This window comes from Liolophura sinensis, chromosome 1 (assembly GCF_032854445.1).
Source record: "Liolophura sinensis isolate JHLJ2023 chromosome 1, CUHK_Ljap_v2, whole genome shotgun sequence".
NCBI lineage: Eukaryota > Metazoa > Mollusca > Polyplacophora > Chitonida > Chitonidae > Liolophura > Liolophura sinensis.
This window is the reverse complement of record NC_088295.1, coordinates 75,558,273-75,584,422: the sequence shown is the minus strand read 5'-3', so window position 1 is coordinate 75,584,422 and position 26,150 is coordinate 75,558,273. Positions and strand designations below refer to the sequence as shown.

At 39.0% G+C, this 26,150-nt stretch overlaps 1 protein-coding gene across 2 annotated transcripts; it reads left to right on the top strand.

The window, feature by feature from the left end:
- The first annotated feature begins 9,526 nt into the window (after positions 1-9,526).
- LOC135481953 (FMRFamide-related peptides type HF-4-like) lies at positions 9,527-22,715 on the top strand. 2 transcript variants are annotated; one of them, XM_064761743.1, is made up of 3 exons: positions 9,527-9,610; positions 20,029-20,128; positions 20,570-22,714. In XM_064761743.1, exons 2-3 carry the CDS (start codon positions 20,044-20,046, stop codon positions 21,043-21,045), a joined length of 561 nt encoding a protein of 186 aa, XP_064617813.1. In that variant the 5' UTR covers positions 9,527-9,610; positions 20,029-20,043; the 3' UTR covers positions 21,046-22,714. The 2 variants fall into 2 exon arrangements, with proteins under 2 accessions (XP_064617813.1, XP_064617812.1); XM_064761742.1 differs by lacking the exon at positions 9,527-9,610 and adding an exon at positions 13,776-13,792 and having other exon boundaries at positions 20,570-22,715.
- The last annotated feature ends 3,435 nt before the right edge of the window (positions 22,716-26,150 follow it).

The following is a 26,150-nucleotide window of genomic DNA, read 5'->3' as shown; positions in this document are numbered from 1 at the left end:
GTACTCATGTATATAGGAGAAAAATTTTAAAGTTGCAAATAGTGGGAGAGGCTCACAGGTACACTAAGAAGATATTGGCACAAAAAGTGGTCTGTAGAGACCATGATATTATTCATCAATTGGTGATGACATCACGTCCACCATACACATTTAAACACGTTTTATGCCTTATCTATCGGATAGCCTATAAATTTCTTTGACAAAATGACGGACAATAGGTTTCCACCAACATGAAACTAAATAAAAATAAAATGGGGTGTACAGCGATAAACAATACGGAAATAAATCATGGATATTATAACAAATCGGACAAGCATTAATACAGAGAGGCACATGATTGCCTTCTGATTTATAATGTCTGTTAAACCTCCCCCCCCCCCACCCCACCCAATGCAACAGTCCTGTATAGGAGGTCACTGATGATAAATCAGAAGGAAAAAAACAGAGTTATAATGTTTAGAAAGGGCAAAACAAAAGAACGGCATTAGTCAGGTCACGAAATACAAATAGATGTGAAGTGATGTATATATCATATGAAGGCTATTTTTTCTGATAAGAAAACTTTAATTTACTCTGCCTGAATCTTTATGCGCAGGTGTTGACGAATGACGAAAAAGACGATAATAGCTATGATGATTTATGCATAACAAGCATGAACTCAGAAGTTGCTTAGCTATAATAGCCATCCACACCGTCACGTCGCTCTAACTTTCTCTCGCGGATTACTGGGGAGACACTGAAACACTGATGGATCATTGGAGCAGGAGAAAATATTACAAAATCTTGCAACATACTCACTTTTTAAATATTGTTCGGTGAAATAAGAGCATTGTACATTTTTTCTACCAGAATGGAAATAATAAAATGTCGATGTAATAGACATATAAGACATTTATATGTTTTATTTGTTGTGTGAGCTTCTAGATGGCCGTGTTATGTGAAGTAGGTGATAGTTTTTCATTTGCTTGTCGTCTTTCAGTCGCACAACAGACACATTGTAAATATCTCCTATTCTGTCCATTACAGACTTAGCTGCTGTGTTGAATTTTTACCACTAAGAATCATCCGTCACAAGAATATAGATGAATTATTTAACATATGAGATAAAACCTCTCCCTCACCTTCTCCAGGCCTCGACTTGTCTCTCGGAGATTTGCAATTCTGGAAAATCTTTTTACTGAAATATGTGCAACTGTTTTACATTGCCCGGTCAGTTATTTCATCATGATTTGATACTTGTCCGTCTTCTTCAACCAATTCAGATGACTTTTATCCGCACGTAAAATCCTATATGAACACCAGTATTGTCTGTCTGATCGACACCCCTACGCAGCACTCGTCTAGAATTACAACATTCCTAAGGAGAATCTATCACTGAGAGACAGATCAAAACGTGGAATGTGGAAAATGTTAAGTGGCGGCGACTGTGATGTAATCTCCAGTAGCCGCTTAACGCTAGCTGAACACTGGGCGCATCGACGTGTAATTTGGTCACCCTTCAAAGGTGCCAAGAGCAGAGCTCAGAGGGACAAAGTGGGATACTTTCAAATATCAGAGTTAATAGAGAGCATTCACTGAGATAGATTAATTCCATTCGTCGTTAACATTCTGCGGCCTGCCTCGGCACAGCCCTTCACACAATCACACCACTTATGTCATAGTAAAAGAAGCATGTCTCGTACTGCTGGCTTTAATATGTGTAACTAACTTTATTTGAAGTGTCCCGTCTTAATTAAAATTTAAACTTCCCAACGGAAAATATCCATTACATTTAAAAAAAACCCATAAAATTTGAATTTATTAATGCGAAGAGCAATGTATTTAGCAGTCGCTTAATTTTTTTTCCTGGTATAGTCTTATATGCATCATAACCTTTTAATGTATATGTTTTTATTGAACTGTCGCATTTTGTGCATTAAAGTGTGTCAACACTTTTCTAAATCAAACATGGAATTTCGACTGAATTTGTACTTAAGATCTAAGTGGAATTTCAATCTTTGGTTTAACATTGCTATGGACAGATGTTGGGGTCCCCCTGTTGATAATATTAGTTAAATTCCGCTATAAAGACGGGTTCAAACGCTATAATTTCATCTGTATTTATGTTCACAGGGTTTTGTTTTTATTCTGTTGTTGCTGTGACACACCACGTACAATGTTTTACATCATGCAGCGACGTGGCACTGTGATATTGCCGATCGAATTGACCATGTGCAGATGACACACGGGTCATTTTTCTGCACTTTTAAATTTTTTTTGTTACATTTTATCACATCCATGTTGACTCATTTAATTTGTGGACAATTCTCTTTGATAGCTCTCTTTCAAGATGTGAGTCACGTGACAAACTAAGACTTTATCGTTTGGCAACAGAGCCCGAACGCCCCCCCCCCCACCAAATATGTGGTACATACTGCAATCAAATGACGGACGGATATTTGCCAAATACTTTTATTAGTCGCTGTGTTAATGAGCTTCTCAACGCCAACGGCATGTTCATTATTGTTGTTGGGAAACAGTCTGGTGACTGAACTGAAGACAATGGTTGGAAATATGAGAGAATCGTATAGCCGTATGCCGAGAAATCAAAAACAAACTCAGAATCAAATATTTAAGTTTGTTGTGATAAAAATCGGTCGTGTTATCGTTGTATACCTTGATTGATTTTGTACCATTCCATAAATAGGAAATTTAATTTTTACCGTGGTTACCCCAAATTATCAAGACGCATTAATGCCTTAAAATGAATCACAAGTGGCCTATTATCTCCCTTCTTCCTTCAAGAGTTAGCAAGATGCCGTTCATATCAACATTTATTTGTCTTCATCTTCATTTATATGTGAAGACGTAGTTTTGATTTTTTGTCTGTGTAAAGCTAAAATACATCAACTTTTTACCAAACGTTAAACAAACCTAATGTGTTCGTGGGATCAGTCTATTGAAATATTTGTGAAGCAGAATCTGGAGGCTTTCCCCAACATTTTCGATCTGTTGCCATTTGTGATTGAATGCCCATACCATTGACGCGTTAAAATCTCGTTTTTGTTTTTTTGACTAAGTTAATATCTTTTAATTCACTGAATTTCTAACCTGATGCTCAACCATGTGATGAGTTAAAACCTCTTCGATTGGGAAGAGAGCTGAAACGAGGAAAATTTAGTGTTGATCTAGCAGTAGATGACGCTAAGCTACTTTCCAGTCTAGATGAGACTTTCCCATTCCAAACTTACCATTGATTTCATCATGTACGGTTTGCAATTAACCCCACGACTGACATTTACTCGCAACTAGCTCAGAAAAGGGTTGTACCCGGCAGTCTTGATGCTGGCGCACGACTTCTAAAAGCATGACAATTATGGGATAATTATGTCTTTGACGTCGACACGCTGATAGTTTGGCTTTAAACACGACTGTGCTAAGTAACGGCCGTCTGTGTTTAACTCCGAGCTGTTCGTTCTGTAGATGTTTCGCTTAGACGAGTAATATGGGAATTTTCATACCGTATTTTGGTTTGATAATTGCTGTATTGTGGACTGGCGAAGTCGGGGAAGCTAAAAGCACTTCAGGAAAATACCAGCGCACTGTATCATATATGGTACGATGAGCGAAGAGCTAGGAGAAGTTCCAAAACTATTACCAAGATCTACAATAGAAGATATCGGGTTCAAACAAAGTCCCAGACAACCAGCCATTAGTATGTGTCAGGACAAAAGTATTATATCCATGTATCATTGCACATCCTTCGTATATATTTTGCTGAGATTAGACATTGTTCCGAACACCTGGCATTTAATACCCTCAGTTGATTTATTGTCGATGACTGACATGTCTATTTCGCATTTATCCGAGTTTATTTGTACATCTAAGCGGCTTAACAGATACTCTTAAGCACGCCTTGACCCATAATGAACTTTCATGTCAATAATCACAAGACCAATTTTCAAAACACCGTTCAACACAAAAACCACCAAGCACTTACAAAGTACATAAAATAAGAAATTAGCACTGAACATAAAAGATTTAAGCTTAGAAAACAAACTAAAGCAAAGATGACAGTTCGCGGTGCTACACGTATTACTCTTGTCAGTTAACCTCAATGTCTGTTTTATTGCAACTGCTCATGTATATGCATAAAAAGTAGCACCATGGCTTAAGTAGATATATGCTACATTCTACATCAGATTGCGTTCTTATCACGTTTAATAAACAATAACATCAAACTTTTGCAAAAGGACCAGACCTCACCAGTGATGCTTAGAGCACCAGCAGAATCCTGGTGTATGCAGGAGTATAACATGAAAGACTACAGCATCGAGGGTATAACCAGAACAATGGCAACAGTTGCCATATGGTCAAACATATTACCGGTGAAATCAGGCCTCGTGCCACGGTGAAATCAGGCTTCTTGCCACGGCGAACTCAGGCCTCTTGTCACGGTGAAATCAGATCTCTTGCCACTGTGAAAACAGGCCTATTGCCAGTTTACTTCAGTTAGGTTTTACACAGCCCTCAGTGATAACAGAAAGACACAAGGAATGTCCTGGGCGAATGAGTTAGATCAGAATACAAATGGTGAATTCTAGGTTTTAAGTTATGGTGAATGAAAATATCTAGCTCAGTTGCGCTTTGATTAAACTGACCATACGTCCATTGTGGCGATTGTGACAACGATTATGCATATTCAAGTACGGGAGAGCTATACTCAATGTAAACTATCTTCTCCGACCATACCTGGGAAGGTGTGCCAGCAGCCTGCAGATTGTCGTGCCCGTTATGAGCCCGTTTTCTCCCACAATAGGAGTGAGTGAGTGAGTGAAAGTTTTAACTTCGCTTTCAACAATATTTCCCTCCCACAATAAGTGAAATATTCCTGAGATCGGCGTAAAACACCAATCCAATAAATGAATACACAATGTAAACTTTAACAAACAGAGTAAGAGTTGAAAGAATTTCCGTGATAAAAAGTAATAACTTGACACGTTAATCGGATTACACAGGATCTGACAAATTATACAAGGCATATGTAGAAATATGTACAAAACAAAACTGTTCAATGAAGATCACAGCCGATCCAACCATATCTAGGTTCGAACTTGCGACTTCTCGGGTAAAGAAGTTGTCTCAGCTGAGGCAGTTCATACAACAGAATCGGCAAGGGTCTTGCTATGTTTTTATTTATGCTTATGAAACCATGTTTAAACTGATATATACATGTATGCAGGCGTCGTGCTTTGGAGCAAAGACCCCGGCCAAGTTATTGAGCCAATGGATTTTAAAATAAAACAGATATAGTTACATAAATATACAGCAACGAATGAGATCTATAGTGGAAGATGTAGGGAGAGGTTGTCAGTTATTTAGAGGGTTCCCTCACGCGTTCTTGGTTAGAACATCAACTTTCCTTTTAGTACGTCTATATTATATGTCATTTTTACCCTTTGAAACAATAGATAAAATTAGTAGCCAGACACAGTTTCAACGTTGGTAACCTATATTTGCAAAATAAATCATATTGCATTATTTAAAAGGGTGCATTAGGAGCCAGCTTCGGTTAGATTAGTCTTTGCTTGTTCATGGAGAAACAGGTTGGCATTTCTGTTGATCCTTCCCGACAAACACATCCATTACCGAGTCAACATTCAGACAGAAGTACCTATCCCTGCCCATCGATGCAGTATTCGTGTAACCAGACATCCTCCAGACTATTGTGTGCTCCACGTAGAATTAGCGCTGGGAACAGATACAGGCCAGCATATTGACAGTCACCTATGAGACTGACAGCTTTATTTGCCAGATGGTAACAGTCAAAATTAGTAGAAGTCAGTTCCTCATCATTTAAATCGCGTTTTACGCTAAGTCAGGCGTGCGCAGACCAAACTAAAATAAGCAACACACTCGAATTTGTCTTTGGCTTATTTCGCTTGAATTAGCCCTTCTGTGTCAGTGGTATCAAGGTTGCAATAAAAACCCCACTCAGAATAACACACAAACGTCACCTGGAGTGACTATTCCCGAAGGCACCATCAATAATTTTCTGACTCGAGACTAAAACTGCTTTGTCACTGAGGAAATTGTTACCAAAACTGTCTTAATATACTGAGTATTCGTTCTGTCCTCGGCGCTTAGGCCAGACAATATCAGTGTCACTTCTTTCATCTTCAAGGATCTTTCGCCAGTTACTTGGTATTTCAATTTCTCAATTAACATTTGGAAAAAGACATGACCATAAACCGGTGAAATCGTATCTAATCTGGGAATGAAATATGAAGCAGAATTACAATATGTACATGATTAATTAATACGGAAAGGTTCCCTTGACGTCGTTGCCACCTTGCTTTTATTCGCGTTCTTTGAACCTTTTCTCCATTGTTTCCGGTCTGTAACATCAAAGACACCTTACCGGATTAACACGAGATCAGAATAATGGCGATAGTTTTTTGCATAATTTGTCCATCCATTTATATCCGCCAATTGCTTTCACTAAGTATTGTTATTCATTTTTTTTATCAGAGAAATTTTGTGGTAAAAAGGAGATTGCTCACAAGGAAAGAGAAACCACTTTTGTGATTGACTATTTCATTGCACGTTTTCTAAACTAATTCTACCTAAGTCGTTGTCTTAAGGAATGTAAACGTTGCTGCATAAACAGTTAGATTACATGTAGTTGAGGTAAATTGATTAGCGGCTGGGTTACACCGGTTGGGTATGACCATCTGCTCTAGGTTTTGCCCTAAACTGTAGTCTTTATACTTAAGCTGTTATTTATCACACACACAAAAAATATAGCTTCTCTCAGTGATAGAATCTGGGACCATTCTGGGCATGTATTATGCGCAAATCTTTAATCCAGGTACATCGTGTTCGTATGTATTGGGTGGAATTTTGCTAAAGCCATTGTCTTTGCCACGTCACACCGCCAAATGATTGCATCGTACTATGCTGAAAGCACTTCCGCATGACGTGCAATTAATTGCCATAGCGAGAGTCGTTATCAAAAAACAAGCATTGCTCTCAACAATTGAAATCAACACTGGCGATCGGTAAACGTATCATGTTTGTCGAAAAGTCTCGGCACTATTGAATATGACCATGTTCATTGAGTCAGCGCCACGGGCAATGTATGACTGTTACTGCAACACTAATGACAGCCTGGCATCTAACGATCGATAAATTAGCAACACTAGCCAACTCTTCGTCGGTGACACATGTACCGGGTGCCGGGAATACTGAAGATGATCGCATACATCGTTAACCTACTGAAACCTAGTTAAAACGAGACAACAAACTAATGGGTTGATTAACCATTAATAAATTAAGGGAGTCGTCTTTGGAGGTGGCACAGTTTGGAGACTTTGATGGTACTACTTGAGCTCTATAGCGAAATGTCGCTCTATTTAGTTACGGAATGATGTTAATAGGTAAAAAATTGGCTTGGACATGTTTTTTTTTTATCTGACTTGCCTTTTCTCTGATGTGTACATATGTATACATATGCAACTTCTAATGGTCTTTCCCCTTTTCGCTTGTCCTAATATTTTGTACATTTGCCACTATGCATGCCGGTAAGCTCTTTATGACGTGACATTTCAAACATATTTTAAATCTGGTACATCATTACGTTTACCGATCAAATGCTAGGTTGCTTTTGTTTGCTTATGTTCATTAGGAAATTACGTTGATGTAACGTGTAGTTACAGCGTAAAGAGTTCACTTATTTTAGTTGACTTTCCCTTCCCCCTGGGTATATATCAGTCATTATTATAATCCGAACCGTAGACACTGAATGTACCCTGATGGAAACTAACCAGTTTTTGGTTTGCGGATGGTCTTAGATGACAAGGAACCGGAATGTACCAGTATGACACCAAAGCTCTTCACGGTTACCACCCTATCACTTGCGATGAGGCTCCGTCTTTTGCACTACAAAGTGAATAATAGTGTGTCGATAGCAATTCTCCTTAAGCCCATACCTTTGCGACCTTCACCTGTCGATCGTCCATATGTCACGAATTTTGTAAGAGTGGTCAAAGCATTCATATTTGAACAGACATTGGACAGATTTTAAGTCTCTTCTTGTCCAAAGTGACTGCCTGTATTTGCCTGTCAACCACATCAGGTGTAGATATGCCAGCAATGATCTGCGCCGCAATTAAAGGCTATCTTCTGCCGATGTCAGCTATTATATTTCTTGACATATCTATTCATTATCCTTGGCAGACCTAATCTAGATGATATCGCCAAACATTAGGTCGTTATAGAAATCGGCTGTGTTATGGTTGCAATGTATGACACAAGGGAATAAGTTTAATGGATGCCAGTGTAATCCCTCAAATTTTAAGCTATAAACAAAACAAATAAATGAGTTGTTAAGAGAGGAGTTTTAGCAACGAAAAAAAACCCCGCTAACTATTGACATCTTTTTTTTATTTAGCCAATCGAACTTGGATGTTTTATTGCTGGTCACTGAGAGACGGTTTCTGAGTAAGGCACTTGTCAGATAGATGTGGGTATGCTAGTAAGTCTTGACCCCAGGAGGTTGGGCAGAGGCGAAGTCGATGGCAGCTTTATGAGGGCACACGAAGACTTTCTCTGGCTGACCGCTGGAAACCGTATGACTTCATATCCACGAACTGTTAATAATGGAGTACTACTGTTGGGCTTCACTCTAGCTCTAACAAGTCCAGCATCATGTTCGGCTGATCTATAATGAATCAATAGCATTTGTCTTCTTGCTGTCTATATGTTTCCAGTTTAGACCATCCTCACAAAATACTACGGACATGTTCCCGCTTAAACCTCTGTATATGTATATAATACAAATGCACCCATGTTCGTCTGTATGTTATGTTATTTTTCCCCTCATATTTGATGAAAGTATAGCATACACCATAATTTTTCCTGATAGGAATGCTGTTTGGTAAGAAAAAAATCCATCAAGCATTTCTCCAATATAGACTGCGGACGCTTACAACCACGAGTTTGGCCTATATTAGAGGTCTTTTTCCTCAGGCTGTCCATTGAATGTTTTGCGCTCACAAGATGCAAAATTCTGAACATACTTCCATGATCTGGCGAAATAAACACCACACTCATATGACGCACGTGCACTGATTTGTTTGTACATGTTACACAAACTGGTACCACAGTATCAGCACTGTTGACTGTGAAAATAGCTCCTAAAGACAATAACCATCAAAATGAACAAAACAAAAAACAATCTTAAACACATGACAGCAAAAGGCTTGACCTCTTGCAACATCCCTCATGACGTGCAGATATTCAGTTTGTTCTTTTGTAGGATGCTCACGAGGAGACTATTTGACTGGCGTTAATTTTATGACAGATCCATTGAACAGGGAACAGCGAATTACCGTTAGACACCGTGAAAACCTTAGCAACCGGGAACGCCCGCACGTGGGTTGGTAATATCCCTGTCCGCAGTGACCAATGGGGACGCTTTCATCGACACCAGGCTTTAAAAGCTTTGTTAACGTCTTTTCCATCGCAAGCCTAAGCGTCAGTGTCACTCTTAAAGGGGGTTTAAGGCAGGTGAAGATCGACTTGGAGGGAGCGAACGGAACAGGAATTCTAACCACTCTGAAAGATTACGGTAGGTAAATTTCAGTTGAACGGTTATGTGTTAATTCTCTCAAACATTATCAACACAAGTCCCGATCGGCTGAGATCGGCAGCCTTCCCAAACCGGCTGGCAGGCCCTCTGGGATTTGTTTGTAACTGGCATCCAAGGTTCGTGTATTTGAGCAATTTCACAAACATAGGACTTCCTTTCAGTTTTAAATATTCAACATTGTCGACATAGCTTGCTCAGCGTGCGGAGAATTTACCATTAGCCATTTTGGAAGGTTTTTGCATTTTACATCAAATTGGACATAGAACTTTTAGTCAAGATTTGAATTCTCGTTCTCTGTCGTCTTGTCGTACAATTCTAAGTGGTAACGGCTTAGAAAAACATATTTCCTGACACGCGCATAGTATGAATGACAAAGATAAGTGTATATCTTTAATACCTTCACATACGAAGGTCGTAACAGTTAAAGCTGTTTACTATTGGCGTCCAAGGGTCACTTTGCACAAAGTAATTGTCAGCTAAGATGATTGTAACTGCTATTGTGACACATGTTTAAAGATATATAAAGATATATATGTTATCATAGTAGTTACAGTCATCTTAGGCCACAATTGCTTCGTGCATGAGACCGTGACTTTAACAGTTGTCTTAATATTTCTAGCCCTGTTTTTTCTCAGGTATTGAACTTTCATAAATACAGGGTTAAGGTATTTCATAGAACTTAATGGAAACGGTAAGCAAATCTCTACCATGCCATTGAACTATTCAAGGCATACCGAGCACCGTAAATGGCGTGCTTCTGAGTAATACTGCTAATGTGTTTCGAGACTAAATAAAATTATCCGAACGAACCGGAAATACCAAAGAGAGGCCATCTTGTGGACCTTAGTAGCTGTCACCTGCACAATTAAATTAACGGATCATTGTCGATCAACTACCCGTAACTATCTCTAGCATTGCGCTGTAACGTTTTCTCTTTAATTGTAATGTTTTATGTGTAATATTTGATAAACCCACGTGTAGCGTTTTATGCAAGAACTGACTCATTTTTTGTCAGTCTTCACGGAAGACCTTAATACCTTAAAGAGATTTCATGGGTAGATTCTTGCAGTTCACAAATTCTTTGCCTGTTGGCAACCACCAAGAATTTCATGGTCAGGTTTGCTCAGTGCATTTTTCTCTGATATGAACCGTGTTTTCACGCCTTAAAGTATCAATGTAAATGGTACTGAAGCCGCCAGATATTCCTATTGAACTGTAAGGTTATCAGGCCCGCTGCCAGAGGCACTTTCTGACTTTTTTTCCAAAACGTGATACGCTTGTAGGCCATGTTGTCAAAGAACCGATAACTGGATCATCTACACGGCGGCTGGTTATGGTCTGTTTTTTTTTCCTTTTAGCATAACCCAGAAGCAACGCAGAACTATACCTGAGCACGCCTCAATTACGACGGGGTCTTTAATACCTTCTGATAGCCCAGACGATAAGCTTATTGCAACTAGAGACTGTCTATTTCCCGGACTAGAGGTTAATCAAATAGATTATCACTGTCTCAGCAAGGTCTCATGACCACTTCCATCTTAATATAGCCCCTCAGGTTCAGGCCTATTCATGTCACCACACTTATGTATCAGTTGCAGACATAAAACAAAGCATGAAGTTTATACTGAAGTTAGACTGAGTATCTCACCTGCTTGTGAAGCGTTTGCTGCTGACCTGGCACAGTTACATACCGTCTGAGTTTTCTTTTAATTATTTCTTTATTAGGCGACTCTAAGCAATCATTTTGAACAATTATTGTAAGTAATTGCACTTGTACACAACCAGATTTACATCCCTGGGCTGTTAGGAGAGACAAAATTCCCAGTCTTCGAACAACCGGCCCGTTTAGAACAAAATCCACAGCATGCCATGCCCTACCTTGTAAAGACATTATCATTTTAGCCATTCATGACAGTGGTACTTGCAATGTCCACCACTACCTTATTCTATACTTCTGTATAACATTGTCTGCATCATTTTTCATAAGTAAATTACTGCTTGTCGGACGGCTTAGAACAAATACCATTCCATGACTGGTAATATTCTGACCATTTAGTTACAGTCCGTAACTACGTTATTCTGACCGTTTAGAACAAATGCCACTCTTACTGTCCGTAACTGTGGTATTGTGACCGGTTAGAACAAATACACCTTTAACTGTTTAGGAATCTGTCATTGTTGAATGCAGTATTTCGTTGGTTGTTCAATACTGCGCTGTTACAACCATTCATGTTACATCATACTGACCGTGAGTAACAGTATTCACACGTGTGGTAATGACGGCTATTTTGCCTGATCGTGGCAGGGCCACGCGGCGCATTTTTAGGGCCTTTAAATTAGGCAACTTTGATGTGTGTAGATTATTAGCTACATAGTATAATGACTTTAGTGTGACTTTGTTGAAGTGACGGCAAACACTTAGTTAAGTAACGGATGGATATTCCGCTCTTCCACAGCGCAACTTAAAGACCCCTTGAGCGGTTTAGCTCCGTCATCACCACGATGGGTGGTTACGCCTAGGCCTACGCCGAAACAGCTTTTGGACTCCAAGGAAACTCCAAGGAAAACTTACACATTGAAAAGCTGGGTGGTACCTGGGGTGTGAAAACTGTAAGCTTGACCTTTACTAGGATGTGGTCATAAAGGTGTCCAGGCTAATGGGTTGGACATCCCAGTTATTGGGTATTGTTGGGCCATTGCTTCTGTAATGAGTAGAACAATATTAGTCGTATTACCCATCTGGTATTCTCTCCCTCTTTCGCCCACTTCAGTTTCTTTCATCTCGCAGAACATAATCACGATCTAACCAGAATGCAACATGATAACGAAACATTTCCCTACAAGACACTTTCGAAAAATATTATTTTTTGGTGAGAGAAGTTTTTGATGTTTGCGCGCAGGGACAATACACTCCATCGTCAGTTTACTAAAATGCTACTGCTTTCATTGCACACATTTCACTTACCTGCTCACAACAGCAATATCATTCAGAAATGTATCAGACTTTACATATAGGCGAATCTATCTTTTATTAGCATTCATTTCACAGGCAGTCTACATTGAAACATGTCAAGCGTATGAAGCGAGACTTTTCTCTGGATACAAATAACCTCAACCAAAATCCGATATGGGCAAGAGTTAAGATGAAGGAAATAGGCATCGCCTCAATATTGCCGATGCTTTGGCACAACATATTTTTTTCTTTCCGGCAAAACGTTGCTGAATTCTATGATTGAATGTCCTTCCATTGGCAACATTCATGCTGTAAAACTTTTTTTAATGTTAAGGATCGCTGTTTTAGCAAAGCTCTTTCCTATATCATACTTTAAATCTGTTCGTGGTCGCTACTTTATCAACTCTTTGTTCTCTTTCCTTCTCAACGTTTTATTCCCCTGATTGTCGCAGCAGAGGCAACATTCTCTTCTCTTTCCTCTACATTTTATTCTATTGATGGCCGCTGGTTTGTCTTTTCTTCCTGTACAACGTTTTGGTACTGATTTTGGTCCGCAACCTTCTCTTCTCCATTCTCCTTGACATATTTTGTAAATGCTCTGGCAACTCTCTTTTTTCCTTCCTGCATAACGCTTTTATACCTTTGCTGATCACTGCTTCAGCCACTCTCTTTTGCCATTTCCTATACAAAATTTGTGCTCTTTTGTACTCTAAAGTTCGGCATACATGGAAGCTTACGACTCCAGTAAAGTCAGCCTGACTGTGGCCTTGTGTTCAAAGCGCTCATTTATGCGAAATAACGACGCAACTCAACTGGAGTTGCACCCCAGCCGTAACGTGTAAGCTGTTCAATCTTAAGATGATATGGCCATCAGCGAGTGGGACCATCTCCGTACATCCAGTTGGGTTGAGCTGCGTCTACGGAACTTAAAGGCAAAGATTTATTTATGTTTTATTTGACTGGTGTTTTACGCCCTACTCAAGAATATTTCACTTATGCGACGACGGCCAGCATTATGGTGGGAGGAATAAAGGCGAAGAAAACACCAATACAATGTGAAAAATATGCCCGCTAGAAAAACCATTAAAAATTGTCCTTAAAAATAGTTCTATTTTTTTTTGTTTTGTATTTTTTCAGTCTAACATTTGAAACCTTGGAATCTACGAAGGCCTTTTCTGACCATTCTGGTACCGGAGATGTCACCTCAGGTTTTTGATACTTAACACACATAGCCTGCTAATTTTCATCAACTATTCTCATTAGTGGCATTTGTGCTTCATAGTTAGGCAACCCTCTTTAGATCTATGAATGTAATCGCCGAATGGACCTCGAAACAAACTATTTCAAACAAAAAAACATGAATCTGACGTCTTTGATGTCACGGAGTCATTACAGACAGCAGTAGAATTCGATGTTTAAAAAGCCTTTCTCGCACATCTTTTTAGCGTTCGTCTCTGCATTGGATTGACTCTCCTTCTCTCTTATTTTGTCAAAATGTCTTCTTTGTCATGTAGAATGTCAGAGGTCAGTTGGTGACAGATAAACCCGGCCTTTTATATCTTTATTTGGATTTCTGAGATTAGCCTTCATTAAAAATTATGTTAATACTAAAGTACGGATTTTTCGAGCCAATCGCGGCTCCCCTGGAAGTCACTTTCACACGGTATGTTGAATTGATTTGTACAATAGGACTATAGTGAAATTCAACTCCGATACACCTTAAAACTTGTGGTGTTTGATTTACTGTATGTAATCTGCTTCAATATCCTTTCAAAGATTCTATTATAAAGTGCCAAGAGACATACTAAGTTAAAAATCGAAATGTAAATGTGATGTCATTCTTTTTTATGTGGCTTTAATGGTTAACTTACTAAACACTATACACATCGCGTTAGTTAAATCCCAGAAAATCAATCATTTAGCAGTCACGTATAATGAGTATTAACTAAGATTTGAACTGGAAATGTAATTGACCTTTCATTTCCACATGTCTCCAGTACTCCTTAATAATTTGTAGAAAAAAGGGGGAAAAGCCAAATAAAGTTTCTCTAGATCAATTTAAGCATTTCACTTTTCAAATGAAAAGTTTTTTCACATGAAACACGCCTCCTCATCCGTGTGCTATCTGTTGTACTGTAGCAACAGTTATCTTTTCTCAAGACATCTTCACTTATTGTAAGATCCCTCTGGCATCGCGGATTAGAGATTGCCATCAAACGGATTCTGCCTCAAGTATTACGGATAACGCTTCTTAAAGGGGAGATTGGAAGGCGTTATCAGAGACGCTAGCTATAGCTCGCCGTACGTGCTTCGGGGATGATATTCCAAACCTGATTATTCCAAGCGATTCTTGTAAAGAGTACGACTGCACTACAACAATTATCTGAAGTATTTAGTTTTGAACTGCTATTGCTACATATATATTACTTATATGAGTTTCATTTCTTAAAACTTATCAGGAGAAAGATAAACGTTTCAAACAGTCGGTCCAATCCTTCTATTTTCAGTCGGGCCTTATAGCCTGTTGGCTTATGTCTCAAGATTCTTTCTGCAAAAACGCATCATTGATTTTCTTTGAGATGTTAGAGTTTGCTTTTTCGACGCTTACCTCCTCTAGTTTTTCAGCGGACTTCATTATATTGTTTATGTTTGTTTTCTTCTCTGGATTTGAATTTTTCTATCACTGAGCTCAAAACAGTGATGATTCCCAATATTAATCTAAAGCCTATCGTCATGGCGGTATGGACGAAATACTGCAATTACCATAAACCAATCGTTCATATTTCTTCTAAGTTACAGAGATAGGAATAGAAAGTTTCCAGTGTTTCATATTGACAAATTGGATGACACCATGCAAGACAGTAATATATGGGGATTTTGGAGTAGTCAGAACAACTGACGGTTTACAACATACGAAGCCGTGATTACTTCATAAATAGGCGAATCGTGGATGTGCAGTTAAGATACTAGTGTGTTACTGGAACAGTTAAATCTCTACGACGGGCCGTGAGGTTTTGGTCCCCTGCTTTAATGTTCTCTGGGTTATGGGCAGAGTATACGTGACCTCTTAATTTCCTTTATATGAAGAGCATTGGAGATCACATGCCTACCCGAGTATTGCATGCAGGGTGACTTCGCTATCCGGGAAAAGATCTACGCGTCATCTGCGGGAAAGTTTGTCACCTAGTTACCAAGAGATTTGCTTTTTTCCACCAATAAAACTGCTAGACTTAAGTGAAACATTCTTAATCACGGGCTTAAACAGGGTTAATCAAAGCGGTTAATCAATTTCAATGAAACTCCACTGTTAAAACATGATATTTTGTTCATTGTTCTGTAATAAATCACATCACATTTGGAAGAGTGTATCGATGGAAGTTAACACGTTTCACTGTAAAATGTAATGAACAACACATTTTCTTTCTGAACACATTCCTCCTTACATTTTCCACCTGTCTAAACTTGATCGTTCTCACCCTCACATAACAACGGATATAAACTTCGACATTTCCAACCAAACCGATACTTAAAAAATCCTGTTTATTGCATTCAAACTAATTTCACGTTTGATAGTTGCACTGGGCGTTCATTTATCGTTCAGCACATAGAGAGTGTAACAGACATTGACATTAACTAGTTTGTTTTGAACACCCGTTGAAGGAATGAAGCACGTGTTACGCCAACATATTTTGTTAGTCTTTCACGAATAGTTAATATCAATGGAATGGATAAACAGCCATTAGGCCCACTAGCATTAGTATATAGCTTAAGTTTTCTGAACTTTTTGGAATTTGTTCATGGGTCTGGCTTTTTCCAGGGTGCCTTCAAATACATGTACACTGCCCACGTGTACTAGATATACCAGATATTTGTCATGTACATATATGTGCTAAAAGGACTAACATCCGCCGTTCAGTTTTCTCCTTGAACTATATGGGGTTTAGCTTATCTAAATTCACCGTGAACTGATAGCTGCTATTAACTCATTACCGGGATTTTCTCTATTGGATTTTACTGGTTGGTTAATGTACCCATATTTGAAGTCTAATAGGACGGGGAGTGCTCCGCACATAGTGTTGTGACGACACTAAGATTTAACTAGGGAGGCACGATAACCAGAGAGGTGAGCCCGTCCATTAGTGGGCCTAATGGCTGTTTACTCATGCATTTAAGGCGGACGTTATCTTATCAACGGCATTGTTACGATATGACGTTACATTGAGCACCCGGACTCTCCTTTACACTTGGCCAACTTTTTATTTCTTCATAAACGATTTTGGATTTTGGTTTTACAGTCAGCGTTGCGCGGTGAATAAACTGTTTCTGACAGAGAGTGCAGAGAGACTCGTATAACTCAAAACCCTGCTCGTCGGTTCTGATGCGTTATTGTGTGCTTGTACCATCGATTCCTTTTATTCCACACGCCGGTACCTCATCAAGTCAGGCGAATAACCAGTTTGACCGCTGACCCATTTTAACGTCTTTATCTGCTGGTGTCATTTATTGGAATATCGGGCGCTGTGTTTATTATCTGGACGGTAATAAATGTTCCCCAGTAAGTTTCAGCATTTCATATAGCACTGAAGCAATGTTGGACAAATATCCTTGTTGTAGGGATTTTACTCAACCCAAACAACATTATGGAGACTGTGTGGGCAGTTAAATCTGTTATCACGATGCATGTAGTCGATCTTTACACAAATATTATATATATATATATATATATATATATATATATATATATATATATATATATATATATATATATATATATATATGTCAACACCATCACATATGTCAACATAACACATTTGGGGGCGCTATGCTAACATAGCAGCACACACAGACACACACTGCAATTCGTGGACTGCAGCTCGATGCAGTCTGTGGGCTGCGTCAAGCGTAATGTGTGGGCATCGTAATTGTGCAATCTGTGGGCAGCGTCGCCGTACAAATGAACGCCGACAATAGCCGCAGAAACTATATCCCGGCCTGAACCAACCGGAAGTACGTCATTAGCTCATGACAAGACCGATTTAACTGACTTTTAGATTTCTGTGAACGACATCTTCTTATCTAAAGACGGACAAGATAGACGCGCGCACCTATTGCTGGAAAGACTGCACTTACTATTTTGCAAGAAATCTCCTGGACTAGTACATTTCCGAACAGCTTGGCCGTAATGCATGATTAAATACTTTAATAATCCATATCTGTTCACGTAGAAATGTACTTTGGAAACAAGCCACAGTTGGCCGGATGTAATTGTAGTAGTTCGTTTTCAAACTGAGGTCATTTTAGTCCTGTACTAATGGACTTTAAGTAGGCCTAACAGGTTTCGGTAGCTGACCAAGAGACAGGTTTCCGTTAAAGGCCTGGTTAAGCAGCTAATCTGACCGCAAATGCTGACCCCCAATGGAGACTGTAATCACGTGATAGACATGGTGCTTTCATTGTTTCCCCAGCGCTGATGATTGGGCCAAAGTTCCATAAACCAGAAAACACAATTCTGGTATCCGCGCTAACAAAGAATTAGTCTGCCACCATGTTTTTTTCCACGATCACACTGACAAGCCTATTGTTTTACTCTGCCGGTCCCGAAGATCTGGAAGGAAGAAGAACAAATCGTTCTGTGCTATTAGCCTCAGAAAATTTTTAGGCTGAGCGATTATTGGATAGGAAGAAGGTTGACAATGGCCAGGAGATTTGGAATACAGCGGCCAACAGGAAAGAATAGCACACTATTAATAGGCTGGATGTTCATTGTTTACAAACTGTTTAATATCAGTAAGGATATTGACATAAAACGTGTCATAATCTGTCTATGCTGGTACACATTCCATATAACAAAGAAATGTCCGCCAGGTGATTTATTATTTTACTTCATGGCTCCCGCTGATCATTCTCATACATAGATGTCTGCATTGACACAGCTTACACAAGTTATGTTTTTGTTACTTCTCTTGTTTCAAGCCCTTCCTTGTTTACTTTTTAAACACAAATTTCATTCATTGTGATTACCAAATATCAAAGGAAACATGATAGTGGTTCCTGATGAGGCATTTTTTTTTCATCTGAATGTAATTATATTACAGCTACTGAATAAATTTTACAACGTGTTAACAAAGCCAGCAAATCTTAAAACATATCCGTTAAAAATTTGTAGTCAAACAATCCAGTATAAACTGATATTCCTATGACGTTCTATTACATTTTCAGAAGTTAATGAATATTGAAAGGAGACTGGAAAAGAAAACTAAGAAAGAAAGTGGAAACGAAGTTTTATTTTATTCATTCATTCATTTATTTAATTGGGATTAAATACCGATAAGACAAGAGTTACGCTTATGGGAGAAGAAGCTGAAGTGCCCAGAGTGAAGCACAAGCCTTTGGTGTTGAGCCTCTTGTTCAGCGAAGGCTGAACTCAATAACTCGCTATGTCATTTGGTAAACGACAAAAAGTAATTGGCCATTTCATGTAGTTTGTACCTTATTATGAAGTTCCGAAGAACTACATAAAAAATAATATATAAGTAAAGACGTGCAGAATAGAGAGTAACACTTCAGCTGGCAAATGATCAGACACTCTAGCCTCCGATTCAACTCTTTCGGCCATTTGCATACAATTTTAACACATACATTTTTGAGACCACAAGGTAACCTGTGGTATCTTTGTCCCTCAAATGAGGCCTCATTCTGCATGGTCACTCTCCTGACAGGGCGTGTAGGCTTAAAAGGCTTCATTTTCTAGTATTACCAGTCTAATTCAATACGATGTAACTTACCGAGCTTCTCTCTTGAGAACAAGGGCCAATTAATAGGGAATTTCACCTGTGTTATTATTGACGAATTTCTGGACGTTTTTTCTTTGAGACTATGACTCGAATCCATGTCATCAGTTTAAATGTTGAACGTTTGATACGTCAGCCTCTAGTAATTAGTAGTAAATGCGGGTCTCTTTGTCAACTAATATGGTTGACTGCAATCTCTTTGTAAAGGAAACAAATGAAATAAAACACCCCTGTTAAAGGGGGTGAGGGTAATTCCTTAGTGGTTAAGATAGTAGCCTATATCCAGATGACCTGTGTTTCATATCATTGCCTAACCTTGCCGCACTATAGCCAGGCTGTATCACGGAATTTATTTGATGTACTCCACCATCTGATGCTGGCTAAATTAAAGCCATGTACTTTAGTAATCAGCTTCAGTAATAAAATGCAACATCTGAACCACATGTACTTCAGAGAATTGCTCACCCCAAAATCCTAACTCTACAGCAGCGTGTCCCGTTACACTTCAGGAGAAATAATAAAACCAAAACATCACAACTCACCCTGGTCCTGTGTTTTATTAGTTTGTAAATTAAGTAAAGATTGCAGTGGAACTAACAATGAATGGTTGTACACGTGGGTCACATATTTAATTAAACTATTTCTTATTTTAGCCTAACCACACAAGCATGGAATGGAAACCATTTTTGCTGACGCTGCTTGCCTTCCTTGCTCTTATCATACAGACAGAATCCACGGATAGCACAGATATAAGTGAGTAGTTCCCATTGTCGATTTGTCAACATTTCTTAACTGTGACCTTCAGTAATGGTTTAAAGGAAACCGTCAAGAGGGCTTGGCCAGTGATTTATTAATATTACAGGTAAATGTCAGAGACTCTATTAATGCAAACATTGCAGAAAGCGAAAATAAATTATTTACAGATATATGGACGGCGCTGAAAACACAGCTTGACCTCTGTCCGTTTGTGGGCCCTTTCTACAAGAGTAATTTGAAAAAACGAGAATGTCATCAAGATCTGTTATACCCTTGTCTTTTACCTGGAGACAAATGTACATCGTTGGGAAACATTTTGTGTAATAATGTACCGTTTGACATATCAAAGACTCTGGTCTTTTTGAATTATTTACTTTTGAAATCCGTTGAGAGTATTGCATGTTAATTGACCTTTATTCATGTTTCCTTTTTTCCCAGAAGGTGCTTACGATGATTTATCCCTCCAAGGCTCTGACTCCAGCCAGCCAGACAGACAGTCTGAAGATATTGTAGATGAAAATGCTTTAGACACCGATGAATTGGATGACCTTCTAAAACGAGGATCACTCTTCCGCTTTGGCAAGAGGGGAGGTTCACTTTTAAGATTCGGTAAAAGGGGTTCTCTGTTGAGATTCGGAAAGCGTGGCTCACTACTCCGATTTGGAAAGCGCGGTAGCTCAAGTCTGTTCCGCTACGGTAAGCGGGATCCCAGTGATGTGTACGATTTGCTCTCCAACGGTGACAGTAAGAGGACCATTCTGCGCTACGGCAAGCGCGCCGACGACATGGACAGTTTTGACGTTGAGGACTATCTGAATCGCTATAACAAGAGGCAAAACATATTGAGATATGGGCGCAGCGCGGACAAGAGGCCGCACACGCCGTTCCGGTTTGGAAGAGAGGAGGATGAGTAAGTCTCCTCCTAGGTACGGTGTGGTAACTTGTGTTCAAACATCATGTATGTATTCACTCTGATCTTACTGTCACTTGGGGCATATGTACAGACATGGGTGCGCCTATAACTCATAACAACAACAACTATTACTGCGACCACTGCAATCAGCCAATCTAAGGCAGACGACTTCTTGGTTTGAGAGAACATTGGAATGTAACAGTCATGGATATAAACAGAAACTGACATGAACCTACAGAACCCTATTATCTACCCTCTTCTGCAAACCGTCAGAGAAACACTGTGACTATTTCAACTTTGCTTTGTTTTTCAGTCGTATCTTATCTTCACTTGCGAAAAGAATCTGCTTTCAAATCTGACTACATGTCTCGTCTGGGCCTTCATCTATCAAAATCCTTAATTGCTATTTTGTGTAAATGTTATGGAAATCTATACAACTCATAACTAGGAATAAATGCAATTATTTTGTTGGAAAAAACTCTTAATTTCTTTACTGAAGTAGTTATTAAACGGGAATGAAGGTTTTTCTTCAAGACATCGATGCTTCACCACCTTCTCAAAAGGATAAAAATATTTCACCGTTTATTTCGAATGCTCATCATTTTCCCCAAGCATATGAAATAACCTTCTCTACATGTCTTGGATTGATTTTATATTATAAATGTGTTTCTCTTGCAGTATTTTGTACACAAAAATCTAAATAGGTAATAGGTAATAGGACAGGTAATAGGACAGGCTGGGTTTTCAACGCAGGGAGGTCATAGCATGGCTATTGTTTACGTTTTGTCACATGTATGTCTATCCTAACATCCCCTCTACACTTGGTCAAGTACCATCAGTGTTTGGCACTGAAGGCCCGCCCTCGGATTTACCAATAAAGTGAAAATCCTACGCAAACCGGTTTTAGAAATTCAATCGAAGGGAGACACCTAGGCAGGTGATTATGTTTCAAGCCGAGTCACGAACATTCTGCTTCAATCAGATTTTTTGTTCTAATCGCTTCTTTCCGGATAAGCAGCTGCCTTAAGCTAGGTGCAAGTAGTTCAGAAGTGTTTCTGCGAGTTTTATTAACTGAACGCGCTCAACAGAGCGTCAACATGGGCCAACAGGCCGATTGGTAGTATGGGTTGGGCGAGACGAAATCTTCTCTTGAAAATGTTTGGCCTTTTGGTGCTTTAGCTTGTTTTGGAAATAGGTCTTACGATTAACCACTTGGAAAGGGCTTTCTTTTTTACGATTGGTATATGAATGTCGGATTTGACGCTTTTAGTTGCATATATGTAAAATTATACTCTACAGATTACGTCACGTATACTCTACAGATTACGTCACGTATTTAAGTGAAGAACATTTTAAAACTCATTGACAATGTTAAGTGACTGACTAATTTAATGTCATAGAAATCTTCGTGTTTCTGTAGACAGCCAAAGTCAATTTACCTACACCAATCTTGTGCCGCTTTCTTGAATTACCGGTCTTTTTGACGAGAGAAAGGTAAATATTTAAACCAACAGCTGAAAATATTGGAGAGGAGTTATGATATAAGTGACTTTCTTCCAACATATTGTTTATAGTTAACTTACGGTATAAATCTTTTTTTTTACTTTATGTATTCCTTTAACATGCCATTTAGTACCATAGGGCTTAAAAATGTTCTTTTCCAGGTCATGGTTTATCATAACGAGGGTCATGGTGATGCAACTATAAAGTAAGACTTCAAGTTGCCCTTTCGGAGCTACATTCGCATTAATTAGTTGGCATGAAACGGTTTTTATCAAAGTTTGAATTGGCAACTACCTCTATTAAACATATTTAAAATGTGCAATCATTTGGATGATTTATCATAAGAAGCACGAGTGATCCGCACATTTTACAATGAAGAAACGCCCAAAACAAACTGCCACTTTGAAACATTACTAGTACACCGTGGTTTAATACAGTACGTTTAATGTGTACGACATTAAACACTTTGACATTTTCAGATTTCTGATTCTTGAATTTTACCTAAAGTGTTTCTTTATTTCCAAGTAAGTCGTTGTGGTTTATGTTTTGCTAAACCTCTTTCTGCTTTTTTTCGCATTACGGATGGCCAGATTGGTGAATGTTAACTTTGTTGCTTAAACACGTTATAATTTGTCCTTACCAGTGGTCCTCCGTTCTTCCACATCACCGCACATGACATTTCTGATAATCTTTCACTGTTTTCCATTGTTACTGACTCCATATTTCGTACTTGCTAAGTTTCCGCCCTTGTTTCCCGCAACAAAGTGCATAATCAATGCCCAAGAAGGAATGTATAGACGTTAAGCCGTAAATTGTCCACGTTGATTGCGCTTAGATGACGATAGGCTGGTCATCTTAGGGTGACAATAGCTTTATTCTGTATAGATGCCGATCATTAAAACTTTGGGACGGCTATAGAGGCTGTTACAAGTGAATGATCACCTAAGGCTGTCTAGCCGAGAGTGTTAAGGTTTAAATGGTAAGCCCTGTGGATTATTGAGCTAGACGTAAATCTTGTCCTTTTCCATGGTGGCTAACCAGACATGTGTCCTGTTGCTTTAGCCTTCCTCAGTCGATACCTTATCCTGAAAGACGATCATCGTTTCGGCTTTTCTACCATATCCAAGTATCTCTGTTCAAATTTATTCGTGGAATCAATAAAGCGTCGCTTTCAGAATAATTAATGCACTTTTTATCAATCTTACTTAAAACTTTCACTTTTTTGTCAAATATATTGTGATGCTCTCTCTTAATATTGATCAGATCGAAATATACAATGAGCTCAAGATAACTAATCCATCAAATAAGTTTGTAAAAACTATGCTCCTTTATTCCCTTGTCATTCTGAGTTTATTGGATAACATCAATGGATTATTACTTGTGAAGTGAAGATTTTGATTTTGATTTTTGTGTAAAAAGTAGATAATGTCTATTGATCATTTTCAAAGCTGTGGCAGAAAATGTCGTTTTGAAATAAGAGCCATCTACTTATCTGAAAAGAATATACTCTTCACTGGCTGTTTACATGATTATCTGTTGGTGTAAATAAGTTGCTAACATGTATCTAACATGCCTAATGATTCTGGGAGAACAAGGTACAGTGTAGCTGTCCTTGACATTTTTACAGTAGGCAAATGTACCATTTTTATTGTTATTTAGTCATCATACCCCAGTGTATGAGAGCTGAAGGCTCGTGAAATCATTACACATGATTGCGATAAGCAGAAAATATGACGAAAATAACTAACAACAGGCTGTAAGCTAATCGTATTTGTCGAAGTTATACGAGACCACGGAGGCTTCGAGGCTACAGTGATATGGTGTCGGTTCATGAATTATCTATTCCTGGAAGCTAAGAACTGCTGTCACTTATAATTTATCTTATAAATGCCAATAAGGCTATCCCACGCGGGGTAATATATACCGGTCATACAGGACGCACCCCAGGGCACCTCCGCCAGCAACAAAAAACGTTATTTCTGAGGTGGAATTCCATGGAATTTGACATCCATTTGTTATCGAGGGTCCTGTCAAGAAATGTCAGAAGCTCTTGTGTTGCTGAAGTCTATCTCTGGAAGCATCCAAATTATAAAAACAGGAGAGTGATTGCTTTCACCACAGGTCATTACTAGGAGGACAGACTAATTTAAGCATGGAGTTAATGACGGTAAAATGACTGAAAATGAAGTTGTTAGGTTTACGTTAATTAGGAGGCGTTAGTGGATTACGACAGTATTTCATTCAAAAAACAGCTCTGCCAGCGAGTAAAACGTGCATCAGAATCTTTGTAAATATTAACAAGAATCCATCCGAAGCCAACGAATAGAAATTATACATTTAAATTTTTACAATACCAAATATCATATTAATGCGGCCTTGACAGGTTTCTCCGGTGACCATGTCCTTTGGCAAACGTCCACACCTGTCACCATACAAATGCCATGCGTGTAGTAGCGCAGTTTTATGCTTGCTTCTGAACTACCCATCAAATGCATGCCGTGAATTACTTCTGTAACGTTTGGAGGTCACAAGCGACATTATTTTCATGTTTCTAAAGTTATAAATTGTACAAAAGCAAATAAACAAGTCCGCTATTAAAACTAATGGAGAATGGAATAGTATGATTTGAAATGAGAAAATCCACCAATAAGAAAGTGGTTTACCAGCATAAGGTTTGTTCTTATGTTCTCGTACTAGGCATAAATCGTGGTGAAAATGCAATAGGGTATAAATGCGTGGGTGGGCGCGGTCGACGCTCCTTTGGTTTCAACCATTTTAGAGTAATGCATATAATACCCCATAATGGGAAATATTTGTTTCACACTGTATGCTTTGCCCGCCAGGTAAATCATATAGAGTGACCTCTGTCATTTATCGGAAGCTATTGTGCCAGTGTAGCACACATGCATCAGAGTGCGTGGGCCTTCTGTGCATACAGCTAATGAAAGGAATGTTACGCTTTGTTTTAAGAGTACAGTACAGAGCGATATCGGAACACAATTCAGAATATATGGCACTTTCTTGGGTTCTACTTTTATTTGAGCATATATTACAGGCACTGCACAAAATGCAAGAAGCAGAGTTTCGGTTGACCCGTAGGCGATTGAAAACACTAATCTGTTTGGATTAGAAGCAGGAACGTGTGTACGCCAAAATATCCGGTCATGGAATCACTGCGCGATCCGTTTGAAGCCGTTTTTACAGATGAGCAAGTTGCATACAAGGAATAAAGACCGGTTGCCTTTTCCCTGAGATGAGTAAAAGGAATGCTTCCTTGAAGAAAAACCGTTTCATGACCAGTACATTTGTTGCCCACCTCATCCCACTTCTTAAGACAGACTGTGCCCCCCCCCCCCCCCCCCCCCCCACTTCAATACCTCCACTTCTGGAAAGGAACATTCTGTCACAAACAAAAACTCTCAGTCAGAGAGAGAGACACAACGAGGAGGGCATGGCCATCCGGAGGCACACCAAAGCCAGACTGGGGGATAATGAAAATATTACTTTATGTGCTCGATAACAGCTTGCTATGCGATCCCGTGCTGAGATGGAAGCTTTATTGCGAAAGGAAGATAATATAGTTTAATTTGTTCCCAAGCTTGA